Source organism: Helianthus annuus, chromosome 11, assembly GCF_002127325.2.
Source record: "Helianthus annuus cultivar XRQ/B chromosome 11, HanXRQr2.0-SUNRISE, whole genome shotgun sequence".
Classification (NCBI taxonomy): Eukaryota; Viridiplantae; Streptophyta; class Magnoliopsida; order Asterales; family Asteraceae; genus Helianthus; species Helianthus annuus.
This window is the reverse complement of record NC_035443.2, coordinates 41341148-41369052: the sequence shown is the minus strand read 5'-3', so window position 1 is coordinate 41369052 and position 27905 is coordinate 41341148. Positions and strand designations below refer to the sequence as shown.

At 40.4% G+C, this 27905-nt stretch overlaps 1 protein-coding gene across 1 annotated transcript; it reads left to right on the top strand.

The window, feature by feature from the left end:
- On the top strand, positions 1 to 27472 carry LOC110888116 (craniofacial development protein 2-like). Its single transcript, XM_035979867.1, has 3 exons — positions 1 to 111; positions 865 to 1017; positions 25802 to 27472. Exons 1-3 carry the CDS (start codon positions 1 to 3, stop codon positions 27470 to 27472), a joined length of 1935 nt encoding a protein of 644 aa, XP_035835760.1.
- The last annotated feature ends 433 nt before the right edge of the window (positions 27473 to 27905 follow it).

The following is a 27905-nucleotide window of genomic DNA, read 5'->3' as shown; positions in this document are numbered from 1 at the left end:
ATGGCGGGGTCGGACGAAGTAAACAGCCGTCCGGTGGAGAATCACGATAATGTGAAAATACAGTTAACTGGCGCAGAGCTGAAAGCGCTTGTTGATGATGCGGTTACAAAGGCATTAGAAAGACAGTACAGTGAGTACAGTGGGACCCATAGTAGGACCTTGTCTACACCGCATATCAAATCCAAGACTCATTCGGAGTCTCACAGCAAGCCACCTTCTGTCCAACCCAAGTCTAAAAAGGAAGAAACTAAGAAGGATGATGATAGACATTCTTCAAATGAAAATGGTGATCATTCCAAGAAGATCGTGTTTGATGATGCCCCACGTGCCAAAGGTTGCACGTATAAATATTTTGTGTCTTGTAAACCCCGGGATTTTACTAGGGAGAAGGGGGCAGTGGACTGTATGACTTGGCTAGATGAAATGGACACGGTGGTAGATATAAGTGGCTGTGCTGAAAAAGATATTGTGAAGTTTGTGTCACAATCTTTCAAGGGTAAAGCCCTATCATGGTGGAAGTTGTTGATTCAAGCCACTGGAAAGATACCTCTGTACAACATGTCTTGGGAACAATTTGTTGCCCTGATCAAGGAAAATTACTGCCCTCAGCACGAGGTCGAAAGAATAGAGTCTGATTTCCTGTCTCTGGTGATGAAGAACCTGGACTGCCAGGCTTATCTCACAAGTTTCAATACCTTGTCGAGGCTAGTTCCTTACCTTGTGACGCCTGAACCAAAGAGAATAGCCCGTTTTATTGGGGGTCTGGCCCCATAAATAAAAGCAAGTGTCAAGGCCTCTCGGCCCACAACATTCAGATCAGTAGCTGACATATCTCTGTCTCTAACGCTGGACGCAGTGAGACAGAGATCACTGAGGAATTCGGATGCCGAGAAGAGGAAACGCGAAGATGATGGTTCTCGACGCTCAGACAAGAAGCGTAAGGGAAGCAATGACCAGAAGAAAGGGTCGGAATCTAAAAAGGGTGATCATCAGTCGAGTGATAAACCCTGGTGCAAGGTTTGTAAAAAGCACCACTTTGGGAAATGCAGGCAAGAGTCGCAGTCCCAGCCAAAAGCGTGTGGAATCTACAAATCCCCAGATCACAAGGCAATAGACTGTAAGAAACTTAAGGATGCCACATGCTTCAATTGTAATGAAAAGGGGCATATCAGACCCAACTGCCCGAAACTTGCAAAGAAAGCAGAGGAGGGAAAGAAGACTAATGCAAGGGTCTTCCGCATGGACGCGAAGGAAGCTATTCAGGATGACAATGTCATAACAGGTACTTTTCTCATTAATGATGTCTACGCAAGGATATTGTTTGATTCTGGGGCGGATAGGTCCTTTGTAGATAATAAGTTCTGTGAACTATTGAAATTACCTGTTAAAGTTCTAAGTATGAAATATGAAGTGGAATTAGCTGATGGAACAATAGAAACAGTTTCGACTGTATTAGATGGATGTGTCCTATCCATTAGGAACCACTCTTTTCCTTTATCCTTGTTACCCTTTAAGCTAGCAGGCTTTGATATAGTAATAGGAATGGATTGGTTATCGCATAACCAAGCCCAGATAGTGTGCAACAAGAAGCAGATAGTGATCAAGACTCCATCTGGTGAGCCACTCACTATTCAGGGAGATACTCAACATGGATTGCCTGAACATGTGGTTATGCTTAAGGCATCCAGATGCCTGAGTAAGGGTTGTGTCATTTATATGGCACAAGTAACCATTGACGAGAAGAAACCCAGGATCGAAGACATACCAGTCATTTCTGAATATCCCGAAGTTTTTCTGGAAGAACTACCTGGTTTGCCACCAGATAGGCAAGTGGAATTTAGGATTGACATCATCCCCGGAGCTGCACCAGTGGCCAGAGCACCATATAGATTAGCGCCAACGGAAATGAAGGAATTAAGAACACAGCTAGATGATTTACTAGCTAAAGGTTTCATTAGACCTAGTTCATCTTCGTGGGGAGCACCAATTTTGTTCGTTAAGAAGAAGGATGGATCAACGCGTCTATGCATTGATTACCGTGAGCTAAACAAGGTTACTATCAAGAACAAATATCCTTTGCCTAGAATCGATGATCTATTCGACCAGCTACAGGGAGCGAGTTACTTTTCCAAGATAGATCTCAGGTCAGGCTATCATCAATTGAAGGTCAAGGAGGACGATGTACATAAAACCGCGTTTAGGACTCGTTATGGTCATTACGAGTTCCTAGTGATGCCTTTTGGGCTCACTAACGCACCTGCCGCATTCATGGATCTCATGAATCGCGTATGCAAGCCTTATCTGGATAAATTTGTCATCGTCTTCATCGATGACATCCTCATCTACTCGAAGAACCAAGCTGACCATGAGAAGCATCTTCGATGCATTCTTAAGTTGCTCCATCAAGAGAAGCTCTATGCCAAGTTTTCAAAGTGTGAATTTTGGCTTCGCGAAGTCCAGTTCCTTGGACATGTTGTGAGTGAACGTGGAATTCAAGTGGATCCCGCAAAGATAGAAGCTATTATGAACTGGCTAGAGCCAAAGACGCCTTCAGAGATCCGTAGTTTCCTAGGTTTGGCTGGATACTATAGGCGTTTTATTGAAAATTTCTCAAGGATTGCTGCACCCTTAACTTCGTTAACACGTAAGAATATTAAGTTTAACTGGGGGCCTAAGCAGCAAGAATCTTTTGATATCTTGAAGCAGAAGTTGAGTAACGCTCCAGTGCTGACTCTACCTGAAGGTATGGAAGAATTTGTGGTGTATTGTGATGCATCACATACCGGAATGGGTTGTGTGTTAATGCAAAAAGGCAAGGTCATTGCCTATGCTTCACGTCAACTGAAGGTGCACGAGAAGAGTTACACCACCCATGACTTGGAATTGGGTGCCGTTGTATTTGCACTTAAGCTTTGGAGGCATTACCTATATGGAACAAAGTGTGTAATCTATTCTGACCACAAGAGCCTTCAACACCTGTTCAATCAGAAGGATTTGAACATGAGGCAGCGACGATGGATGGAAACCCTGAACGATTATGATTGTGAAATAAGATACCATCCAGGCAAGGCCAATGTAGTCGCAGATGCCTTGAGCAGGAAGGAAAGAGTGAAGCCGATAAGGATCAATGCCAAGAGCATTGAAATTAAGAACAGTTTGAATGAAAGGTTGTTAGCTGCACAAAAGGAAGCTGTGTTGGAAGCTAACTATCCTGAGGAGAAATTAGGAGTGACTGAAGAACAGTTGTCCTACGATAAGGACGGGATGTTGAGATTGAATGGACGAATATGGGTTCCTGTATATGGAGGACTTCGGGATGTTATCCTCAAGGAAGCCCACAGTTCCAAGTATTCCGTTCATCCTGGAGCTGATAAAATGTACCAGGATTTAAAGGCGAATTATTGGTGGATAGGCTTGAAAAAGTCTATAGCTGCTTATGTAGCTAAATGCTTGACGTGTGCTAAAGTCAAAGCTGAACATCAGAAGCCGTCTGGTTTGCTACAACAGCCTAAGATTCCCACTTGGAAATGGGAAATGGTGACGATGGATTTCATCACCAAATTGCCTAAGACGCCGAAGGGAAATGATACTATATGGGTCATAGTTGATAGATTGACTAAGTCAGCACATTTCCTGTCCATTAAAGAGACCTTCAGCTCTGACATGTTAGCCCAACTATACGTGGATAAGATTGTGTCCGTACATGGCGTACCAATATCTATTATCTCAGATTGGGATACTAGATACACATCTCATTTCTGGAAGAGTTTCCAACAATCTCTGGGCACTCAATTGAATTTCAGTACAGCTTACCATCCTCAGACGGATGGGCAGAGTGAGCGTACTATTCAAACGTTGGAAGACATGTTGCGTGCATGTGTAATTGATCTAGGAGGTAGTTGGGACAGGCATCTACCATTGGTCGAGTTCTCCTACAATAATAGCTACCATACCAGCATCCAGGATGCACCTTTTGAGGCACTATATGGTAGGAAGTGCAGAACGCCCATTTGTTGGGCAGAAGTAGGGGACACTCAATTATCAGGTCCCGACATAGTCTTCGAGACAACGGACAAGATCGTCCAGTTACGCGACCGCCTAAAAGCTGCTCGAGACAGGCAGAAGAGCTATGCGGATGAAAGGCGAAAACCTCTCAAGTTTGAGGTTGGCGATAAAGTTTCGCTCAAGGTATCACCTTGGAAAGGGGTGATGCGATTTGGTAAGAAAGGTAAGTTAAGCCCAAGGTATATAGGACCATTCGAGATCATCGAATGTGTAGGATCAGTGGCTTATAAGTTAAACTTACCTGAAGAGCTCGATGGTATTCATAATGTATTTCACGTCTGCAATCTGAAGAAATGTCTAGCTGATGAGTCGCTAGTCATACCACACACAGATGTGCATATAGACGAGAGCTTAAAATTTGTGGAAAAACCTGTGTCGATTGAGGATCGACAGGTAAAGAAGCTTCGGAGAAAGCTTGTGCCTATTGTCAAGGTGAAGTGGGATGCCCGTAGAGGTCCTGAATACACGTGGGAGCTAGAATCCACAATGAAAGAGAAATACCCTCATCTGTTTCCTTAAATCTCGAGGACGAGATTTCTTTTAAGGGGGTAAGGATGTAACACCTTGAAAATTCATGTCCAATAATGTATAAACACGTGTCATAAGCTCTGAACGTGAGAAAGAATACTTTGGAGGGACTAAAGTTGACAAACGAGGAAACTATGTGAACATAAGGGTCCAAAGTGTCAACAATGGATAAATATATTCTAAAATAGCCCTACATAATGTTTATACCTTCCAACGAATAAATCATGGATTCATACGAAGCTAAACCTGAAAGAAAGTGAGGAATTACAAACTACAGGGGCTAAAAGTGTCAACATGTGCAAAGTATACCTCTGAGTGACCTTTTGGCAGACCCGAAACGTTGTAACGATAAAATATACTCACTAGAATATGTGGTTAAAATTTCATAAAGTTTCGTTATCGTATGAGAAAGTTATGATCAAATTCGTGTTCGAGGGGTTAAAAGCGTCAACATTGAATTCTATGGCCTTATGAGTGGTTACAAGGTTAGTCAAGGACTTAACCAAGTTAGTAAAAGTCCCAAGGCCCTTAAAAATCAAGTTAGAGGGCTGAAAATGCAAATTAGGGACTTAAAACCACGTTACAAAGGACCAGGGACTGAAAATGCAAACTTTGAAACTTGTTTGGCAGGTTTTGCCGGTCCAGGCGGCCCGCGTTAGAATCCCCTATAACCTCAAGCGGGCCGCGTCACGGTGCCAGCGACAAAATTCACCTGCAGCTGCCTGTTTAAAGCTGTTAACCGACTTATGAACCTATGAAATGATACCAGGGGCTGTGCAAACTGGTTTTCATGCATTAGGGACATGTGGGATGATCCTACAACAAGTGTAGACTTGTTTGGCACCATCTTGTAAGATCAAATGTTGTATATAAGGAGCATGAGTTGTGAACCAAGTGTTCATCCATTTGCAAAGTTCACAAGTATACTCTCTGGAGCTCTCTGGACAGCAAGCACTCATCCTTAGCATCCCTAATCCTAATTAGGACTCTTGTAAGTGTCCTTAACCCTTCCTAGTTCGTTTTAGCCTAGTTAATTAGCTAAAAGTCAAACCGTCATAATTAAGGTTTGACTCCGTGATTAATTAAAATGTGCTCTGTCAAATCACGAATTAAAAGTACCTTTAAGTAGGTAATTATGTGGGTAACAAACCCTAAAAAGGGTATTTTCAGATTCCCACTCTAACTATGTTAATTGTCGAGTCAAAGCTTGTTATAAAAAGTCAACAGAAAGGTTATTTGCGAACTAATGCATAATTAGCAATGTAGGATACATGCAACATGTTTGATCACTAAAATAACTTGGTAATTAATGTAAGAATATGTTCCAACATATTCAACTCGACAATTTTCAGTTTAGGCTCGGTTTGGAACCGAAAGTCGCAAAGTTTGACTTCTGCTTTGACTATCAGTTCTGACCCGTTTAAGCCAAGTTTAGGATTTCCTTAGAGCTTCTTTTGGACCTATTTGCATGTTAGTATGACTCTCTGAGATTATACTACTTGGTTCATTAGATATCCTATTCACATGCATGTTTCCGTTAATCGCTTATATGTTGACCATTATGCCCATTTGACCTTAAAATGTGATTTTTGAAAATGTAAAAGGGTAGACACCTTACCTACTGATTTATAAACTTGCACCCAAAATTTGAGATCAGTTTGAGGTCTAGATTAAGAGTTATGCTCAATAGCGTAATTAAGAGCTTCCTTACTAATTAAATGGCGTAAATTACGTATAGCCTATCAAAACCCAAATTTTTATACCAAACTTTTTACCCACTGTTATAAAATAATATTTTGGGATTTTTGGAGATTTTTATTTATTTTTAGGCTGAGCATAACTTAGCGTTCTAAGATTTATTCGGTTTATACCGGTTTTGCCCTTTTAAGCTATAAAATGAGTTTTACAAATCCTTTTGACCTCAAACCAATTTCTACTGATTTGTTATGATAAATAAAGTATTTTGAGCCTTCTGGAATATCAAAAATATCAGCTTTTTTACAGAAAACCCGGAAATGGCTCCAAATCGCCTTTTTAGGCATTTTTAACGCATAAGTGTGCATTAGAACCTTATTAAGCTTAAGGGATTGAATCTACTGATGTAATCAGTGAATTTTTATATTTTAAACAGTAGGCAAATGTTTTGAACTCAGAATTCCAGAATTAACCTTTTAGGCACATGTGAAATTACCAAAATGCCCCTACGGTGCATAGTAAGGTTAAAGGTAATAAATTTCACATAGATTTGCTACCCTACTGTTATAACTTAGTAAATTAAGTATATTTACTAATTTATTCAGACCTGTAACTCAGGTTATTATTTTAACCCTTTTTCACCTTATAAAATGACTAAAACGCCCTTATGAGGCATAGTTTTGGTTTAAAACCATTTGGGGCATAATGGAAGGTATCATTCTGATATCACAACTTATTTTAGGCATATTAACTTCAGAAACTTGAATTTGACTCTTATGGTTACTCGTTACGCACTATACGCGTTCGGATCGGCTTATATGACTAGTTTGGCCATTTTAGCCGAAACGGGTCAAACCATATCTTTTTGTCTCAAAATCCAGAATGTGATTATGTTACCCATATTAAACAAGTATGCAAGCTTGTTGGGTCAAAACCACATTCTAAAACGGTCTTCGCCTTATTGTGCGTTTAAAACCGTAATCTTCATATAAAACTAACCGGTCTAAGTTTAAGATCCGTTAGGATTCTAATAGGTTATTAAAACCTTCATTTCCAGATCTAGGAGCCCAGTAAAAGCTATGTGCACTCGCTGTTTTTTATTTATACTTTGCTCAGGTAAATACGTTTAACTTATTTTCCCTATACGGGCTTGGGGTATGGTATATAAAATACCGCTTGGTCGGGGAATTGACCTTAACCAGTTGATGGCTAAGTGTTGTCAAATTAACCCATTTAAAAATGTTGTTTTGTTTGTTTAACGCCTTTGGGGGTTTAATGACCATGTCCCGGATATCCTTGGCATCATTCAAAGAATGGCCACGACCTTAGCACACGGGTGTAGGCGTACACCCGTAGTGCATTTCATTAAAGTATAATCGTCGGTCGAGAGAAGTCTTGCGGCGGAATTATATTAAGTGGTATGTCTATTAATCTTTAACCCGGCACGACCCGGGCCACTGAACGCATAACGAACATGTAATTCTTTTACAAGATTATTAAGCAAATAATTATCCCAAGTTATAAAAAGTTTTATGCCACGGGCATTTAAATCAATTTTAAACATTTTCAAAATGAGTCAGTTAAATTGTATTTACCATTGTAAACTGACGTATTTTCCAAAAAGGCTAAGTGCAGGTACTACGCGTAATAGGCTGGTCACTCCTTAAGCATCCATAGAAGTCTCGCAAGCTTAGGATGCATGAAGTCTGTTGAAATGAAGTTCCTTTTTGTTTGGATCTGCCTGTGGATCTATTTCGACTATTTTGTGATACTTGAATATTACAATATTTTAAGTTGAAATAAATCTTTCTTTGCTTCCGCTGTGCATTTATATTTTTGTATGTTTGTCTATGACGATATCAACTACGTCACGGAATCCCCCACCGGGCCCACCGGTGACACGTGGAAAATAGGGGTGTGACACAACTACGTCACGGTAATCCCCCACCGGGCCCACCGGTGATACACGTGGAAATCGGGGTGTGACAGGTTGGTATCAGAGCCAACGTTGAGTGAATTAAACACTATCCTTATGTGTTTAATCTCAATGACACAATTGCACATACTTGAGTCTAGACAAGAACATAGGACAAATTCGAATTGTTATTCCAGTTGTCTTTTATTGTTTAATATGATTTAAAAGTTTGTTAAGCAGGAATTATGCCACCAGCAATTAAAAGAGGAGGAAGAGGCAAAGGGCCGATCACTACTCATAATGATCACGAGGCCGGACCTTCGAACATGCGAGCTCCTTCCAGCACGAGGAGCGAAGAACCTCAGAGACGTAGAAGAAACCTCTTTGAGCCAGCAAGACGGTCTACCTCACACAGTTCGACACCTTCATACCGTCACTCTTTTGGACCAGATTCGGAAAACAATCCCAGTAACCCTCAACCTTCGTTTATACCTCTCCAGCGATCTGCTTCGCACCGTTCCTATGACGATCCTACTCCTTTCTTTCAAGGCCGATTTAACCCGGCTGATTATGTCCAAGAACCAATAGGTTATAACCCTTTAGGACCAGAGGATCACTTTTCCGAAGACAACGCGATGGATATGGATATGGACGAGGATACAGATCCCGTCGAGCCTGCAAGGGGTACTCCCAACCACCCTATCGAGATCTCTGATGGGTCATCCTTTCATGGAACACCCTATCAAGGTCCCGACAGTTACCAGGCGAGGTTTAACCAGTGTGATTGGTACTTCACACCTTCTCACCACTTCTCGCCTCATGAGCAGCAGCAGCAACAGGATCCTTCCGAGGATTCGCGCTTTGTGGCAGTTACGCCACCGCCTCCACCGCCACCAGTTCAACAAGCACCTCCTGATCCGCCAAGGCATAGGAGATCAGGCGCGCGGATGTCTACCCGAGGAGGGGAATTCCACTTTAGCACCCCTCGCCACTCGAGTGCAAGTCACTTTCCGCCAGTGCCTGAAGAACCACAGTTAGGGGAACCTTCTGGTCACCCTGCAGAGGTGAATTCTGCACCAGTTGCGCCACCTCCGCCACCATTTGGATATGATAACCCTATACCAGCGTACGCCGGTTCCACCGCGTACAACCCGTTTGAGCAGCCGACTCACACACACTACAACTATAATTATGATGTCGACCCATACGTGGTAACAGCTAATTACAATGCCCTCCATCCCGACAGACCTTATGGAAACCTTTGGGGACCAGATTACTCAGCTCATGGGTATCCAGTACCTCCTAGACCTCCGGTTCAGCAGCTATCGCAGCAGCCACGTTTTTCTCCACCGGAGCAAGAAGAAATCCTCCACCGTCTAAACCGAGTGGAACGAGACTTTGAGCAAGAACGTAAAAGTAATCGTGGATTCCTTAAAGGCCTAGCAAACCTACTAAAAGGGAGGAAGAAACGAGATCATTAGTCTCCTTATGTACTATAGTATTTACTATTACAATCAAGTCCCTGCGTGGACATTTATCGTGTTTAGTCCCTGCGCGGACAATTGCTTTTCAGTCCCTGCGTGGACTTATCTTTTTGTCCCTGTGCGGACATCTATATATGTATTTGGTCCCTGCGTGGACTTGTTTTCTGTAAACCTCTGCGTAGGTATTTATTTATTTAAAAGTCCCGTTTAAGGCAGTGTGTAATCATTATTATGATTAATGGAATATATGTTATAAATTTCATTTTTGTTATTTGTTATATGAAATGAATCAAAGATTATTCCTTTTTAAATTAATCTGCCTAAATAAAGAATCTAAATGGTGAAACCTAGCCTGGTGTCATTATAAGACCCGGCCAAGATGGTAAGACTTAATTAAAAGATTCAGATTCCAGTTAACCTCTGTAAACATGTTAACATCCTTGGCAGATGTGATTCGTTAAAATCACACGCGTCATTCTTATATACGAATCCATCAAGGGATTCCAAAACCCAAATTAATGATTTGTAAATCAATGGTTAAATCGTCAATAAAGATGATCATTTATTAAACATCCGTTAGTGATGTAGTGCCTACGGGCCATACTTATTGTCATATAAGACAAAAGGCAGTTGTAGTCTATGACTCCTTGTCAGAAAAGGTAAAAGGACCGCGGTTCAAACCTTCATGCCTTGATTCTCTGAAATCCTGGCTGATAATATAAAAACGTCCTTGTGACTAGGCTTATGTGCCACTAACAATATTGTTTGTAATTAGGATAAGTTATATTCAGATCCTAAATAAAAGTGAGTAACAAATTAACCAAATATGGTCTATGTTTACCATGGTTAATGAATTGCCATAAAAGACAATTCCGTAATAGACTCCTAAATAAAACTTTGTCATTATCTTCTGTAGCAGATTCAAGTTGCAATAGCTGACCCAAGTGGAGTTAATAGTTAATCAAAGGAGGATGACAATAATAACGCCCAGATTCATATAACGGGCGCTGAATTGAAAGCTTTGGTAGACAACGCTGTGAAGACGGCCTTAGATCGTCAGTATGAAGAGTACAGCGAGTCTCGGAGCAGGACCTTATCTACACCACACTCAAAGCCAAGAACCCATTCTAAATCTCACAGCAAACCACCCTCGACTCCATCTAAGCCTAAGAAGGACGATGATAGGCACTCATCAAATGAGAATAGCGTCCACCCTAAGAAGAAAGTGGTCGAAGATGCGCCTCGCGCCAGGGGTTGCATGTATAAGTATTTCGTATCTTGCAAACCCCGAGATTTCACTGGGGAAAAGGGCGCTGTAGATTGCATGACCTGGTTAGACGAAATAGACACCGTTGTGGACATCAGTGGTTGTGCTGAGAGAGACGTGGTGAAGTTTGTTTCCCAGTCATTCAAGGGTGAAGCCCTAGCGTGGTGGAGATCTCTGGTTCAAGCCTCTGGGAAGGCTGTTTTGTATGGCATAACGTGGGAGGAATTTATTGCTCTCATCAAGGAAAACTACTGCCCTCAGCACAAGGTTGAGAAGATAGAGTCTGACTTCTTATCATTGGTCATGAAGAACCTGGATTGCCAGGCATATCTCACGACTTTCAACACTCTGTCGAGATTGGTTCCGTATCTTGTTACACCGGAACCCAAACGGATCGCGCGCTTCATTGGGGGTTTGGCCCCAGAAATAAAAGCTAGCGTGAAGGCTTCAAGGCATGCTACCTTTAGATCCGTGGCAGATATATCTCTGTCTCTCACGCTTGATGCAGTGAGGCAGAGATCGTTGAGAAATGCCGATAGCGAAAAGAGGAAACGTGAGGATGATGATTCACGAAGATCCAACAAGAAGCACCGAGACAATCGTGAACACAGGAAGGGGTCAGAGAACAAGAAGAATGATCGACAGTCGGGCGATAAGCCCTTGTGCAAGGTTTGCCAGAAGCACCATTTTGGAAGGTGCAGGTTCGAAAAGAAATCCCAGCCGAAGGCGTGTGGGATATGCAAGTCCTCTGAGCATAGGACTCTTGAGTGAAAGAAACTCAAGGATGCAACTTGCTATAGTTGCAACGAGAAAGGGCACATCAAGACTAACTGCCCGAAGATAGCGAAGAAGACTGATGAAGGGAAAAAGACCAATGCGAGGGTCTTTCAGATGGATGTTAAAGAGGCTATCCAGAACGACAACGTTATAACTGGTACGTTTCTTATCAACGATGTATTCACAAGAGTATTATTTGATTCTGGAGCAGACAAATCCTTTGTGGATGATAAGTTCTGCGAGTTGTTAAAATTGCCTGTTAAAACCTTGAATGTAAAATACGAAGTAGAACTAGCTGATGGGACTATGGGAACAGTCTCAACTATTTTAGATGGATGTGTTATATCCATTAGGAATCACTCATTTCCTTTATCCCTGTTGCCCTTTAAATTAGCTGGTTTTGATGTAGTATTGGGTATGGATTGGTTATCGCATAACCAAGCCCAAATCGTGTGCTACCAGAAGCAAGTGGTAATCAAGACTCCGTCTGGCGAACCATTTACGATCCAAGGAGATACTCGACATGGATTGCCTGCACATGTATCTATGCTAAAGGCATCCAGATGTTTGAAGAAAGGATGTGTCATTTATATGGCACAGGTGACCATCGGTGAGGAGAAACCCAGAATTGAAGATATTCCAGTCATCTCTAACTATCCTGAAGTTTTCCCGGAAGAACTGCCTGGTTTGCCACCAGACAGGCAAGTGGAATTCAGTATCGACATCATTCCAGGAGCCGCGCCTATTGCGAGAGCACCTTATAGATTGGCACCCACGGAAATGAAAGAGTTAAGAACGCAGCTAGATGATCTGCTAGCCAAAGGTTTTGTTAGGCCCAGCTCATCTCCTTGGGGAGCACCAATCCTGTTCGTCAAGAAGAAAGATGGTTCGATGCGTCTATGCATCGATTACCGTGAGCTGAATAAAGTTACAATCAAGAATAGGTATCCCTTGCCCAGGATCGACGATCTGTTCGATCAATTGCAAGGAGAGAGCTATTTCTCCAAGATTGACCTACGGTCAGGTTACCATCAATTGAAGGTCAAGGATGAAGATGTGCACAAAATTGCGTTTAGGACTCGCTATGGTCATTTCGAGTTCCTAGTGATGCCTTTCGGCCTCACTAATGCACCTGCCGCATTCATGGATCTCATGAATCGCGTTTGCAAGCCTTATTTGGATAAATTTGTCATTGTCTTCATCGATGACATCCTTATCTACTCGAAGAGTCAAGCTAACCACGAAAAGCATCTTCGATGTATTCTCAAACTGCTTCATCAAGAGAAGCTTTATGCCAAGTTCTCTAAATGTGACTTTTGGCTACGAGAAGTCCAATTCCTTGGACATGTAGTCAGCGAGCGCGGTATCCAAGTAGATCCCGCTAAAGTTGAAGCCGTCATGAACTGGCAGGAGCCGAAGACACCTACGGAGATTCGCAGTTTCCTAGGTCTAGCAGGATACTACAGACGCTTCATCGAAAATTTTTCAAGAATTGCTGCACCCCTAACTTCTTTAACTAGAAAGAAAATAAAGTATAATTGGGGCCCTAAGCAGCAAGAAGCTTTTGATATTCTCAAACAAAAGCTGAGCAATGCTCCAGTGTTGACATTGCCAGACGGAATGGAAGAATTTGTCGTGTATTGTGATGCATCACACACCGGTATGGGTTGTGTGCTTATGCAGAGGGGCAAGGTGATTGCCTATGCTTCGCGACAATTGAAAGTGCATGAAAAGAACTACTTGGGTGTCGTTGTGTTTGCACTAAAGCTCTGGAGGCATTACCTTTATGGCATTAAATTTGTGATCTATTCTGATCACAAAAGCCTTCAGCATCTGTTCAATCAGAAGGATCTGAATATGAGGCAGCGACGTTGGATGGAAACTCTGAACGACTATGATTGTGAAATAAGATACCATCCAGGCAAGGCCAATGTAGTCGCAGATGCCTTAAGCAGGAAAGAAAGAGTGAAGCCAATAAGGATCAATGCCAAGAGCATTGAAATAAAGAACAGCCTGAATGAACGATTGTTAGCTGCACAGAAAGAAGCTGTGTTGGAAGCTAACTATCCAAACGAAAAGCTAGGGGTAACTGAAGAGCAGTTATCTTATGGCAAAGACGGAATTCTGAGATTGAATGGGAGGATATGGGTTCCTGTTTATGGAGGTCTTCGTGACGTTATCCTTCAGGAAGCCCACAGTTCCCGATATTACGTTCATCCTGGTGCTGACAAAATGTACCAGGATTTGAAGGCAAACTTTTGGTGGATAGGCTTGAAAAAGTCTATAGCCACCTACATAGCAAAGTGTTTGACTTGTGCGCAAGTAAAGGCTGAACATCAAAAGTCGTCAGGCTTGCTACACAGCCTGAACTTCCCGAGTGGAAATGGGAAATGGTGACGATGGATTTCATCACCAAATTACCAAAGACAAAGAAGGGAAACGATACAATATGGGTAATAGTAGATAGACTGACTAAGTCAGCACATTTCCTACCCATAAAGGAGACTCATAGCTCCGACATATTAGCCCAGTTGTTTGTAGATAAGATTGTAGCCCTTCATGGAGTGCCAGATACACGTCACACTTTTGGAGAAGCTTCCAGCAATCTTTGGGTTCACGTTTGAATTTCAGTACGGCTTACCATCCTCAGACAGATGGTCAGAGTGAGCGTACAATCCAAACGTTAGAAGACATGCTTCATGCGTGTGCGATCGACTTAGGTGGCAGTTGGGATAACCACCTACCATTAGTCGAATTCTCCTATAACAACAGCTACCATACCAGTATTAAGGCTGCACCTTTTGAAGCCCTATATGGTAGAAAGTGTAGAACGCCCGTTTGTTGGGCAGAAGTTGGAGATGTCCAGATGACAGGACCTGATATAATATTTGAAACAACAGACAAGATTGTCCAAATTCGCGATCGATTGAAAGCTGCCCGGGACAGGCAGAAGAGCTACGCGGATTTGAAGCGTAAGCCTTTCAATTTCGAAGTAGGCGACAAGGTATTGCTAAAGGTATCACCCTGGAAAGGGGTGATGCGATTCGGTAAGAAAGGCAAACTAAGCCCGAGATATATTGGACCTTTCGAGGTAATCGAACGTGTCGGATCGGTTGCCTACAAATTAAACTTACCGGAAGAGCTCAGTGGTATCCACAATGTGTTCCACATCTGTAACCTGAAGAAGTGCTTCGCTGACGAATCACTGGTTATACCGCATACAGATGTACATATCGACGAGAGCTTAAAGTTCGTTGAGAAACCTGTGTCGATCGAGGATCGACAGGTTAAGAAACTTCGCAGTAGCCCTAAATGATGCTCGAAATTTTGCGTCCAATGATGTATTGACACGTGTCATAAGTATACACGTCGTATTAAATACTAATTAAAGGACCCAAGTTGACAAATATTGAAAGTATGCAAATTCGAGGGTTAAAAATGTCAACGAGGGATAAATATACTGTACAGTAGCCCTAAATGATGCTCGTACCTTCAAACGAATGAATCATGGATCGTGCGGAACGAATTATGGAAGAAAGTGAGGAATTACAAACTACAGGGGCCAAATGTGTCAACATGTTTAAGTTATACCTCTGAGTGACCTTTGGGCATACCCAAGGCTTTGTAATGGTAAATTATACTCACTAGAATGCGCGATATAAATTTCGCGAAGTTCCGATTCAAAACGAGAAAGTAATGATCGAATTCGTTAAAAAGGGCTAAAAGCGTCAAACATTGAAAGATAAGACTTTTCGGATAGTAATTAAACTGACCGGGGACTTAACGGCGCGGGTAAAAGTCACGAGGCCCTTATTCGTAAATAAACGAGGCCCAAAACGCAAAGTTACCCCTTCAAAACCGAAAGGCCAAGGCAATAATGGCAAAAGATTTGAAAATCTTGGAAATCAGGCCTCAGGCGGGCCGCGTCGATGAAACAAGGAAGCTCACGCGGGCCGCGAGCCATGTGCAGATTCGTTTGCTGACAATAGGATCCAGGCGACCCGCGTAAGGGTAGCCTGGTCCTTCACGCGGCCGCGTCAAGGCCCCAGTTGCAGAAAACGTGCACAGGTTCAATGTTTGCTGTTTTAACCGACCTTGGATGCAATTATGGCAGCATGGGCGCCCCCTACACGTCCCCTAACACTCAGGGACAGTTGTTGAACATCCATGATCAATTATAGACCTTGTTGTCATGATCTAATGCACCAATTTTCACTATAAAAGGCCATAAGTTGTGCATATTGTAACCACACCTCAAACCTTCTTTCTTGATCACATCTGGAGCTCAAGAGAACTCTTCTTACATCTCTGGTCGTGTACCAAGCTTCTGTAAGTATGCCTAACCCTTTGTGGTTTAGTTTTTACATAGTTTTAGCTTAAAAGTCAATCCGTCGTAATTAACGATTGACTTTACGATAAATCACAAATGGTCCAGTGGTTTGTCGAATCAAAGGTAGTTATATGTTGGTAATCATGTGGGCTTTAAACCCCAAAAAGGTCACCCTCTGATTCCCACTCTAACTAGTCCGAATGTCGAGTCAAACTTGCTTAGAAAAAATCAACAGAATGCTATTTTGCAATTTTATGCATAATCAGTAATGTAGATAGCGTGTAACCTGTTTTAACACTCATATAACATGATAATAAGTATATTAACTAGTCTAAGATTGTTTGATCCGACCATTTGCTGTTTTGTCCCGGTTAGGAACCGAAAATCGCAAAACTTTGACTTTTGCTTTGACTTCAGTTCTGACCCGTTATGGTATGATTTAGATATGCCTTAGGACTCTCTTAGGACCAGGTTACATGATGGTATAACCCTCTGTGACCGGTTCGTTGTTTGTCCAAGTCTTTAGCACATTTCCGTTAAATGCTTAAAAGTTTACCGTAACACCCTTTTTACTTTAAAAAGAGAATTTTGGACACGTGAAAGGACAATAACCTTAGTTGCTGATTTCTAATCATGTCTCTAAAAATTTCACGTCAATCCGAGGTCCAGAATAGGAGTTATGCTAAATAGCGCAATTACGGAAACTTTAGTAACTAAACGGCACAATTAGCATAACGCCTATCTAAACCCAGATTTCGACACCAAACCTTTTATACACTGATGTAAAATAATATTTTGGAATTTTTAAAGATTTTTAATTATTTTTAACCTGCTCCTAACCCGCGGTTATGGCATCGGTTCGGTAAATACCGAATATACCCTTTTCGGACATAACTTGAGTTCTACATGGTATTTTGACCCGATTCCAGTTGCTACTGATTTTAAATAATAAATAGAGTATTTTGGATTTTATAAACTGTTGGGAAAACTCAGATTTCCTGTAGAACTCAGAAACCTCTTTTATAATCCTTAAAATAACCGAAATACCCCTACGGGGCATATATTGGATTTAAACTCGTTACGGGCATTATGGAAGGTATCCTACTGATACCACAACCTTTTTAAAGCATATTGACTTAGGAAACTTGTGTAGGACTCTTACGGTTACCCGTTACGCCTTTTGCGCGCACGGTTCGGTTTATGTAACTAGTTTACATAAACTAGCCGAAACGGGTCAAACCTTATTGTTTTGACCTCAAAATCCAGAGTGTGGTTATATTACCCATATAAAACAAGTCTTCAAACTTGTTGGGTCCAAACTACATTCCATTCCCAGTTTTCGCCTTTCACGTGATTAAACCGTAATTATCCTTTGAAACTGACCGGTCTAAGCTAAGGCTAAATTAAAGACCCATTAGGATTCTAATAGGTTGTTTAAACCTTCGTTCCAGAATAGGAGACCAGTAAAAGAAACTTGCATTTGTTTATTAAGGATATTACTTGCTCAGGTAAATACTTTAACTTATTTTCCGTTATACGGGCTTGGGTTACGGTATTTAAAATACCGCTTGGTCGGGCAATTGACCCCAACTCATTAGTAGTCGGGTGATTTCAATGTGACCCGTTTAAAAATTGGTTTTGTTGGCTTTACGCCTTTGGGAGCTTAATGACCATGTCCCGGATATCCTTGGCATCATTTTACGAAATGGCCACGACCCGACACACGGGTGTAGGCGTACACCCGTAATGTGTCTATATTATTAAAGGTATAACCGTTGGTGTTCCCGCCACGGCTTTATGCTTTGTGGCGTGTCTATTAACCTTTAACCCGGCACGACCTGGGCGACCGAACGCATAGTGAACATGTAATTCTTTTACAAGATTTAATTATAAATTATCCCAAGTTATAAAGAGTTTGTGCCTTGTGCATTCAAATCAATTTTATTAAACATTTTACAAAAGTGTCGGTTGAATGTATTTACCAGTGTAAACTGACGTATTTTTCCCCAAAAAAATTAATGCAGGTTCTACTCGTAATAGGCTGGTCACTCCTTAGCATCGTTAGAGTCTCGCAAGCTTGGGATGCCAATAATCTGTTGAACAATATTTTATATCTTATTTTGATCCCCTGTGGATTATATTTCGACGATTGTGATCCTTGAATATTACATTCAATAGTTTAAATATATTTATTTTTATGCTTCCGCTGTGCATTTATACATTGTGTGGTTTGACTATATTGTTGCCAACTACGTCACGGTAATCCCCCACCGGGCCCACCGGTGATACACGTGGAAATCGGGGTGTGACAGATTATGTTCGTGAACGTTCGTTTATGTTCGTTTAAATTTTACGAAATACATAAATAGTTATCGTTATATAAATATTAGGTTTTCCAACTACTTATATAGATATAACTAATTAGTAATTGAGTTTTTTAGTAATGGAAAATGAAATTTTAAAATGTGTATTAGATCGTAATTGATCGCTTACTTAGTATTTGTATCAAAAAATTACTTAATATTAGTATATCTATGAACCCTAATTTAGATGTGTCTTCGAATGAACTGTAATTTATTATCTTGTTTGTTTGTGTTCACTTATATTAAATTGTGTTTGTTTATATTTGTTCAATTATGTTCATTTGTGTTCATTTATGTTTGTTCAATCATGTTAATTTATGTTTGTTCATGTTTATTCAAATATGTTTAGTTAAATTTTTTTGTTTACGTTCATGAACTGTTCGTTTAGGCTTTAAACGAACGAACAAAAATGAACACGAACATGCCCGATTTCTTAATGAACGAACACGAACATGCCTATGTTCGTGTTCGTTTACAGGCCTATCCATCTTCACTAGGCTATAATGCATATACACCAATTCAGAAGGAAACCCAAATCTGGAAAGAAACCTCCCTTGTGGGAATCGAACCCAGGACCTAATGGTCCTAAGTCTTATCTCATCCCAAAAATGCCACTAGGCTATAATGGCATGGACGATACGAATACCATCTTACTATAAAATATTGCATATTTAAAAAAATCATACAATAAATAAACTATGTGTTAAAAAAGGAAACTACAATATTTAAAACTATAACTTTAAGTGTTAAGACAACTTCTCTAACTAATACACGGCATTTTAATATAGATAACTTCTTTAACTAATACACGATATTTAAATATTCAAATTAAAGTTTAATAATATTACATAACATCTTTTTTTAACATGATAAGATATAAATGCATTTTGGAATGGACGATTCCATTCCATCGACCAACCAAACACTCTTTTTTTTCATTCCCTCGCAATGGTCCATTCCATTCCCCCTCTTATTCCTGCATACCAAACGTTACCTAAGAGTTAATGTTATTAGAAAAATTGACTAATTTTTTAGGGTGAAAGTTTATTGATATATATATTATCCTACTTTAAAAAAAATAATTCCAATAAATGCCACATAACACCTATGCATACCTTAAAGATTTTCAACCGATATCGATGATTTTGATTACTACAGTGGGATTTCTTTATAACAGAAATCTGAAGTCATTTGTAAGACATAGATCGATGATCATGTAACTTTGATATTTGCAATTATGTTTTGTCTTTAATTGATCACAATTGCCCTAATTCATAGACTTGATCACTTGATTGCGATATATATGATACATAATATATTAAAAGGATATAGGGGTTCATGCATAATATCTACGTTTAACTAGTGTTTGTAATAAAATCTTCTATAATTAATATATATATATATGGTTAGGTTAATTTGTGAATAACCCCCTTGATAGTGAACTGTGTGAACTAATCCTAGCCCTTGATTATCAATACACAAGTGTAAATCAATGGCCAAGATTTGTTCAGGATTTGATGTTGAAAATACATCAGTATATTTTACGATTTGATGATGTAATTAATGACCAGGATTTATTCACTCAGTTCACAAATACACTAGTGTTCACACTAGTTTATAAAAAAATGTAGTTGATTTTTTCGTGGTCTGGTATTGGTATTGTCTGATTTTTGCTTACCAAGGCTAATTGTTTGTGATGATCACTTTAACCATAACGTAACGATTGTTTACGTAGAACGGGAGTTTATTCAAAATAAAATTGCAAAACAAAACAAAAGTTAAATGTTTTTTATTTCCCGAAAAATTTACAATCTTAAATCCATTTTAGTTTTTTAAAAGATTGAGCCGTCCTCGGCATTTCCTGACTCTATTTATATATAAATCGATATGGATGTCTCTATCATAATATTTATAAAAGAGTAAATTGCTATTTTAGTCCCTGAGTTTTGTCCAAATTTGTCATTTTAGTCCAAATAGTTTTTTTTTTGCCTCTGGTCCCTGACTTTTCCCTTTTGTTGCCATTTTGATCACATACACTAACTCCATCCAAAAACTCCATCTTTAACCAAAGGTATTTTGGGGATTTTCATTTTAAATGTTTTCAATTGCCATTTTAATCCAATTCCAAAAAATCAAAAAAATTCCAAAAAATTCTAAAAAATAATAAAAATTCTAAAAAATCATAAAAATTCTAAAAAATTCTAAAAAAATACAAAAATCCGTTTCGGCGCGAACTGTTTCGAACCCGAACCGTTTCGAGCTGAACCGTTTCGACGCGAACCGTTTCGACCCGTACCGTTTCGACCCGAACCGTTTCGACCCGAACCGTTTCGAGCTGAGTCGTTTCGACGTGAACCGTTTCGACCCGTACCGTTTCGACCCGAACCGTTTCGAGCTGAACCGTTTCGACGCGAACCGTTTCGACCCGTACCGTTTTGAGCTGAGCCGTTTCGACGCGAACCGTTTCGACCCGTACCGTTTCGACCCGAACCGTTTCGAGCCGAACCGTTTCGACGCGAACCGTTTCGACCTGTACCGTTTCGAGCTGAGCCGTTTCGACGCGAACCGTTTCGACCCGAACCGTTTCGAGCCGAACCGTTTCGACGCGAACCGTTTCGACCTGTACCGTTTCGAGCTGAACCGTTTCGACGCGAACCGTTTCTAGCGGAACCGTTTCGAGCTGAACCGTTTCTAGCGGAACCGTTTCGAGCCGAACCGTTTCGAGCCGAACCGTTTCGAGCCGAACCGTTTCGAGCCGAACCGTTTCGAACCGAACCGTTTCTAGCTGAACCGTTTCGAACCGAACCGTTTCGACCCGTACCGTTTCGACCCGTACCGTTTCGAACCGAACCGTTTCGAGCTGAACCGTTTCGACCCGTACCGTTTCGAGCTGAACCGTTTCGACCCGTACCGTTTCGAGGCACGGTTCGCGTCGAAACGATTCAGCTCGAAACGGTTCGGGTCGAAACGATTCAGCTCGAAACGGTTCGGCTCGAAACGATTCAGCTCGAAACGGTTCGGCTCGAAACGGTTCGGTTCGAAACGGTTCAGCTCGAAACGGTTCAGCTCGAAACGGTTCAGCTCGAAACGGTTCAGCTCGAAACGGTTCGCGTCGAAACGGTTCAGCTCGAAACGATACGGGTCGAAACGGTTCGCGTCAAAACGGTTCAGCTCGAAACGGTTCGGCTTCGAAACGGTTCAGCTAGAAACGGTTCGGGTTCAAAACGGTTCGCGCCGAAACGGATTTTTTGGATTTTTTAGAATTTTTTAGAATTTTTATGATTTTTTAGAATTTTTTGGAATTTTTTTGATTTTTTGGAATTGGATCAAAATGGCAATTGAAAACATTTAAAATGAAAATCCCCAAAATACCCCTGGTTAAAGATGAAGTTTTTGGATGGAGTTAGTGTATGTGATCAAAATGGCAACAAAAGGGAAAAGTCAGGGACGCAGAGGCAAAAAAAACTATTTGGACTAAAATGGCAAATTTGGACAAAACTCATGGACTAAAATGGCAATTTACTCTTTATAAAATAACGAAATGAAGGATAGAACATAGCTTCCTTGCAGAGGCGCCAGTCTTTATCATGAGTTAACCCGGGTTTTCGTCCCATCGCTTGTTAGTGGCACAACGACTGTTAAGTGGCAGCCGGTGCCCGGTGGTATGGTTTCTTGGGGGGACGTCCAAGCAAAACTCTGAAGCCAACGTGGGTCCGGTTAAGACAACATAGTCTGACCGAAATGGGGCAACGGGACTCTCCAATTTGAATAGTGCGGTAGCTTATAGAAGAAAGTCCAAACTAAAAAAAAAAAAAAGCATGCAATTTTAAAGACAAAGGTAATGTCTTAGAGCATTCACATCCATCTCACTATATTTTCACCCTAAATTACACTAAAAAACACTACATTTTTTCTCTCCTTTTTAATTAAATAATATTTTTTATACCTTTACCATTACTTTTTCTCTCTCCTCCACTCACAACCACTTTCAAAATATATTAAAAAATTTATAGGGTGGAAACAGTGTCTCCCCAAATATACAGATGAACAGTAACATTTTCTCTCTCCTCTACTCACAACCATTGTTTATACTTTTCATATTTTAAAAACACCACACACATAATATGATTCCTTGGATGTGAATCCTCTTAGAAACAAAGGTCTTATAAGACATTTTGTAATACCTCATGAATAATATTCTTAATTCTTGAAAGTATATTGTTTTTTTTTTCTATTAATAAAGTTTTGTATATTGTTGCCCTTTTATAAATTTCCAAAAGCACACTGATATTATACTGGTAAAATACAGGTATGTACCAACTCTTTTGTGGGCTCTTTTGGTAGGCCCATATTTGGAATAATTTTCATGGTATTAGACAAACATATGCATCACCATTGTGTGCAAAATGCAACAAATAATATATTAAATAAATTCCACATCAATTAAAACAATGTTGAAAGATTTATTTGGAATTGTTTGAAAAGGAATTGCCTAGCTTTTACAACAAGCTATTTAATTAGAGTTCAAATATAATACATTATAAGGTTATGTGTAATGGGGCGCGAGAAAGGTCCATAGCGCCGCTATGGCGCCAAGAACACCGCCCCCCGGGGCGCCATGACCAAAAAAAAACAAATGGCGTGAGATTTTTCGCGGCGTGAGAAGGTATTTATTTGTTCTGCATTTTCCACTTTGGTCCCTGCATTTTACACTTTGGTCCCTGCATTAAAACACTTTGGTCCCTGCATTTTACACTTTGGTCCCTGCATTTTACACTTTGGTTATGATGAGGTAGGGGCTTTATGACTACGGGCTCTAGTGATATAACGCCCCATAAAGCCCCTGTGTGACGTGGCACGACACGTGTCGCATAACGCCCACAAAAGGGCTTTATGACTACACATAGCCTAAATATAAATGTTTGGGTGGAAATTAAAGACCTTGAACTAATTCAAAGGTTATTAACATGTTCTTTTCCTTTTTGATGATGGTGGTAGGGTGGTTCAGTTAGTGGATATTAAAGTTTTAAACAAAGTTTTTTTTTCTTATAACATGGCTTTTCCTTTTTCCATCTCAATATATATAAATATAATTGTTATAATCATGTGAAAAACTAAAGATAAAAAATTGTTATATAATTATACATAATTTTTATAGAATTAACAAATCAACTTGCTTATAACGTTTCTAACATGTATTTAAGTTCTTGTTTGATGTTATACACATGGTCGACTTAACCTTTCGATATCTAAAACAAAATTTTAAATTGTGGTATTTTTCATAAATTTTGTTCTATAAACCTTTTTAATGACTAAATTCATACTTTCAGTTTTGATATGGGCATTTGGCATGATAAAGTGATCAAATAAGAATATATAAACAAATAAAAAATTTAAAATATTTAGCTAAGTGATGAAAATGTAATGGACAATGAAGCAAATGTATAGACAAAATTAAAATGAATTCTAAATTGGTTATGGTGCCAACAGTATCAGTACATCTGACAAACCTGACCCTTGCAAGGTTCATGAAAGTCCCATATACAATCCAAATCACACAAATATAAATTGATATGAAACTACTACAATATTTGACAGAACTTATTCACAACCCACATTAAGAATATATTAAAAATGTATGTTATGATGTGATATTCCTGGTAAAATAAGACAAAATATTCGGTTCCCTTGTAAAGCATCCAAGAGAGAAATCAGTAAAATCTATGCCAAACATCCAAATACGCAAAACGATTTATTAATTCAATAAAAGTATTTATAATTATACTAATTCGTTTTTTTTTTTAACTTTTTTCATGCTAATATATTGATTAGATATATATATTTTATTCTTTAAACTTGATGCTGTGATTGCTAATATGATTTCTATATAATTGGAGTGAAATAAATTTCGCACGAGCAAGTAATATATTATATAATGGCTTTAAGTGAGGTTAATCATGATATATGCACGATTAGTCAATAACTAGGAAAGGTGGAGCGTTAATAACTATGATTATCATGTTATCAATTTTGTTTATGGAGTTGGTGAGTTTGTTTTGAGTTTAAAAGGATAAAACTACATGATTGTAATTAGTTTACTATTTTAATATATGCACAAAACTACAAAAGTATTGTAAATTTCTAAATGCCAATTAATGTTTCTCTTTCGGGACTTCCAGCTTCCGGCTGGCCCCTTCGTTGTATTTTATCTTTCAGTTATAAAATGCCGTCGTTTGAAAAAAAAAACATATGGGCAGCTTCAATACAAAACCAGTTTAACATAAAGAATAGAAACACACGTATATGACGTTGTTTAGATATAATAAGAGAAGTGGTCATTTAAACAACTTAGTATATATAGAGAGAGAAGAGTCAGAGACGGTACCAACTTTCTCTCCGTACACTACACCACCACTTTATCTCCGTACACTGTTAACGGTAACAACACCACCACCGTCACCGGCCGGAGTACACCACCGCAGTGCCGCTACCACCGCCGGCTGGCCGCCCACCCCTACACCACCGGTGAGGTCTCCTCCTTCCCTCCTCCTCCTCTTCTCCTCTCTCTCTATCCCCCTCCCCCTCTCTCTCTACCTCTCTCTACATACCGACCAACACGCCGGCCGGCGGAGATATAACCAACCACCAGCTAAACCCCTATTTTCTCCCCCTCTCATCCTCTCTCTTTATCCCTCGCTCTCTCTCTCTCTCTCTCTCTCTCTCTCTCTCTCTCCCTCTCTCTCTCTGCTTGCCATATCGACCACCCGCCGGCCTCAAAACCCAAAACCCGCTGCCACTTTGTCTCTCCCTGCTAACCGCCGGCCTGAAGCTCTAACCAGTTTGGCCGGAACCACCGCACCAGTTTGGCCGGAACCACCGCAACCACCACTTCCCTCATACAGACCATACGTTTTTGGCGCCAATTTTTAAGACAATTGGAGGCAACAACTTGGACCAGACCAAAATATTTCCAGCAGGCATCGTTTGGAAGCAGTAACAGCCTCCCTTATCGATTCTCCGGAGCGGGTTCTCCGTTATTTTTCTTCCAACCCAGGTGCACTCTATCCTTGTTAAGTTCTTTTTAGTGGCAGATTTATTATACTTATTTTTATTATTATTAGTATTTTATAATTATCATTAAATACCCTAGGTGCTCACTATATTTTTATTATTATTAGTATTTTACAATTATCACTATATTTTTATTATTATTAGTATTTACAGCTATCATTAGATACCCTAGTTGCCCACTATAAAGTATTACTTGGGCATAGTCGTCTATGCTATTTATTGTCATTGTATGCTTGCCGTTGCGTATTGTATAGTTTCGCCCTTTGTGTACTTTGTGTTGCCCATTGTTTGTTATCTTGTGGTTAGTTGTTAGTTGTAATCATAGACAATAGAAGCAATGACTTTTACGTGAGATCATGTCCAAGGACGAGAGATGCAGGTAAAGGTAAAGCTAGAAGGTGTAGTTTACGTGTGGCGTCTTGGAACGTAGGAACTCTTAGTAGTAAATTGTTGGAAGTGATAGACGCACTCAAAAGACGTAGGGTACAGATAGCATGCCTTCAGGAGACTAGGTGGAAAGGACAGAGAGCAGATGAGCGCAATGGGTATAAGTTGTTGTATTCCGGATCTGATGGGGCAAAGAACGGAGTAGGATTTTTGGTGTCTATAGAATTGCATAAGAATGTAATTGAGGTGACACGACACAACGACAGAATTATGGTGTTAAGGTTAGTATTAGGTGAGCAAGTAGTGACAGTGGTATGCGCCTATGCACCGCAAGTGGGACTAGGAGATCAAGAGAAAAGAGAGTTCTGGGATTGTCTAGATGTAGTAGTAAGGGCCATACCCAGGGAGGAGAAAGTTTTTATAGGAGGAGATTTTAATGGGCACATTGGTAAGGATAGTGATGGCTTTGAGTTGGTACATGGGGGTTTTGGTTTTGGCGATAGGAATGACCCTGGTAGAGACCTTTTAGACTTCGCGACAGCTCATGGCCTAGGTATTATAAACTCGTTCTTTAAGAAGAGGGAATCTCATTTGATCACTTTTAGTAGCGGAGGACGTAACACGCAAATCGACTATCTTTTGATGAGGCAGGAAGATCGACGGATGTGGATGAACTGTAAGGTTATACCAAGGAAGACTGCAGCGACTCAGCACCATTTGCTTGTAGCAGACATAGCCCTAAAAGTAAGGTTAACCGAGGGGGAAAGGAAAACCAGACCCAGGACCCGTTGGGGAAACCTGAAGGGAGAAAAACTTATGATGTTTAGAGATAAAGTTAACTCGATGACATCGATGCAACCAGGTGACGACGCAAACCGGATGTGGGAGGATATGGCGACTACGATCACTACAGTGGCGAATGAGACGCTATGGGTCACAACAGGAAAGACGAGTGGGCATAAGGAGTCTTGGTGGTGGAATGAAGACGTGCATACCAAAATAAAGGATAAGCAACAGAGTTTTAGAGATCTTTTGAGGTGCACAGATAAGGAGGAGCGGCTGAGGGTGTGGGAGTTATACAAGAAGGCAAAAAGGGAAGCGAAAAAGGCGGTGACCGAGGCAAAAAACACAGCCTATAAACAAATGTATGAACGTTTGGAAACAAAAGAGGGGGAGCATGATATGTTCAAGATTTCCAAAGAGAGGGAGCGAAGAAGACAAGATTTAGGAGTAGTAAAGTTTATCAAAGGAAAGGATGGACGTGTTTTAGCCAAGGCACATGACATTAAACTCAGATGGCAAACCTACTTCCATAATTTTTTCAATGACGGTAGGGCATACCAACAAGATAGCAGCAATCCCAGGACTCAAGGGCGACAACAGAATAATTGCTACTGCAGCAGGATCACACATGAAGAGGTGAGGATGGCACTTAGGAAGATGGGAAGAGGCAAGGCAGTGGGTTTGGATAACATACCGATTGAGGTGTGGAAGTGTTTGGGGGAAGAAGGAGTCCGATGGTTAACACTTTTGTTCAATCGTATTTTTAAGACTGGAAAAATGCAGATCAGTGGAGGAGTAGTGTCGTAGTGCCGTTATACAAGAATAAAGGAGACGCTCAATGTTGTGGGAACTATTGAGGAATCAAACTGCTAAGTCACACTATGAAACTCTGGGAGAGGATAATTGAAACTAGAATTAGAAGAGAAACTCAGGTTTCAGTAAACCAATTTGGTTTCATGAAAGGGAGGTCAACTACAGAAGCGATACATATTCTAAGAAGATTGATGGAAAAATATAGATCGAAGAAGCAAGATTTACATATGGTGTTTATCGACCTTGAAAAGGCATATGACAGTGTCCCACGACAACTGATTTGGGATAGTTTGGAGGGTCGAGGGCTACCTAGGAAGTATATAGACATAATTAAGGATATATACGATAGAATAGAAACTAGTGTTTGCGCGCCTGTAGGGGATACAAACTTCTTTCCTGTGGAGGTAGGACTACACCAAGGGTCTGC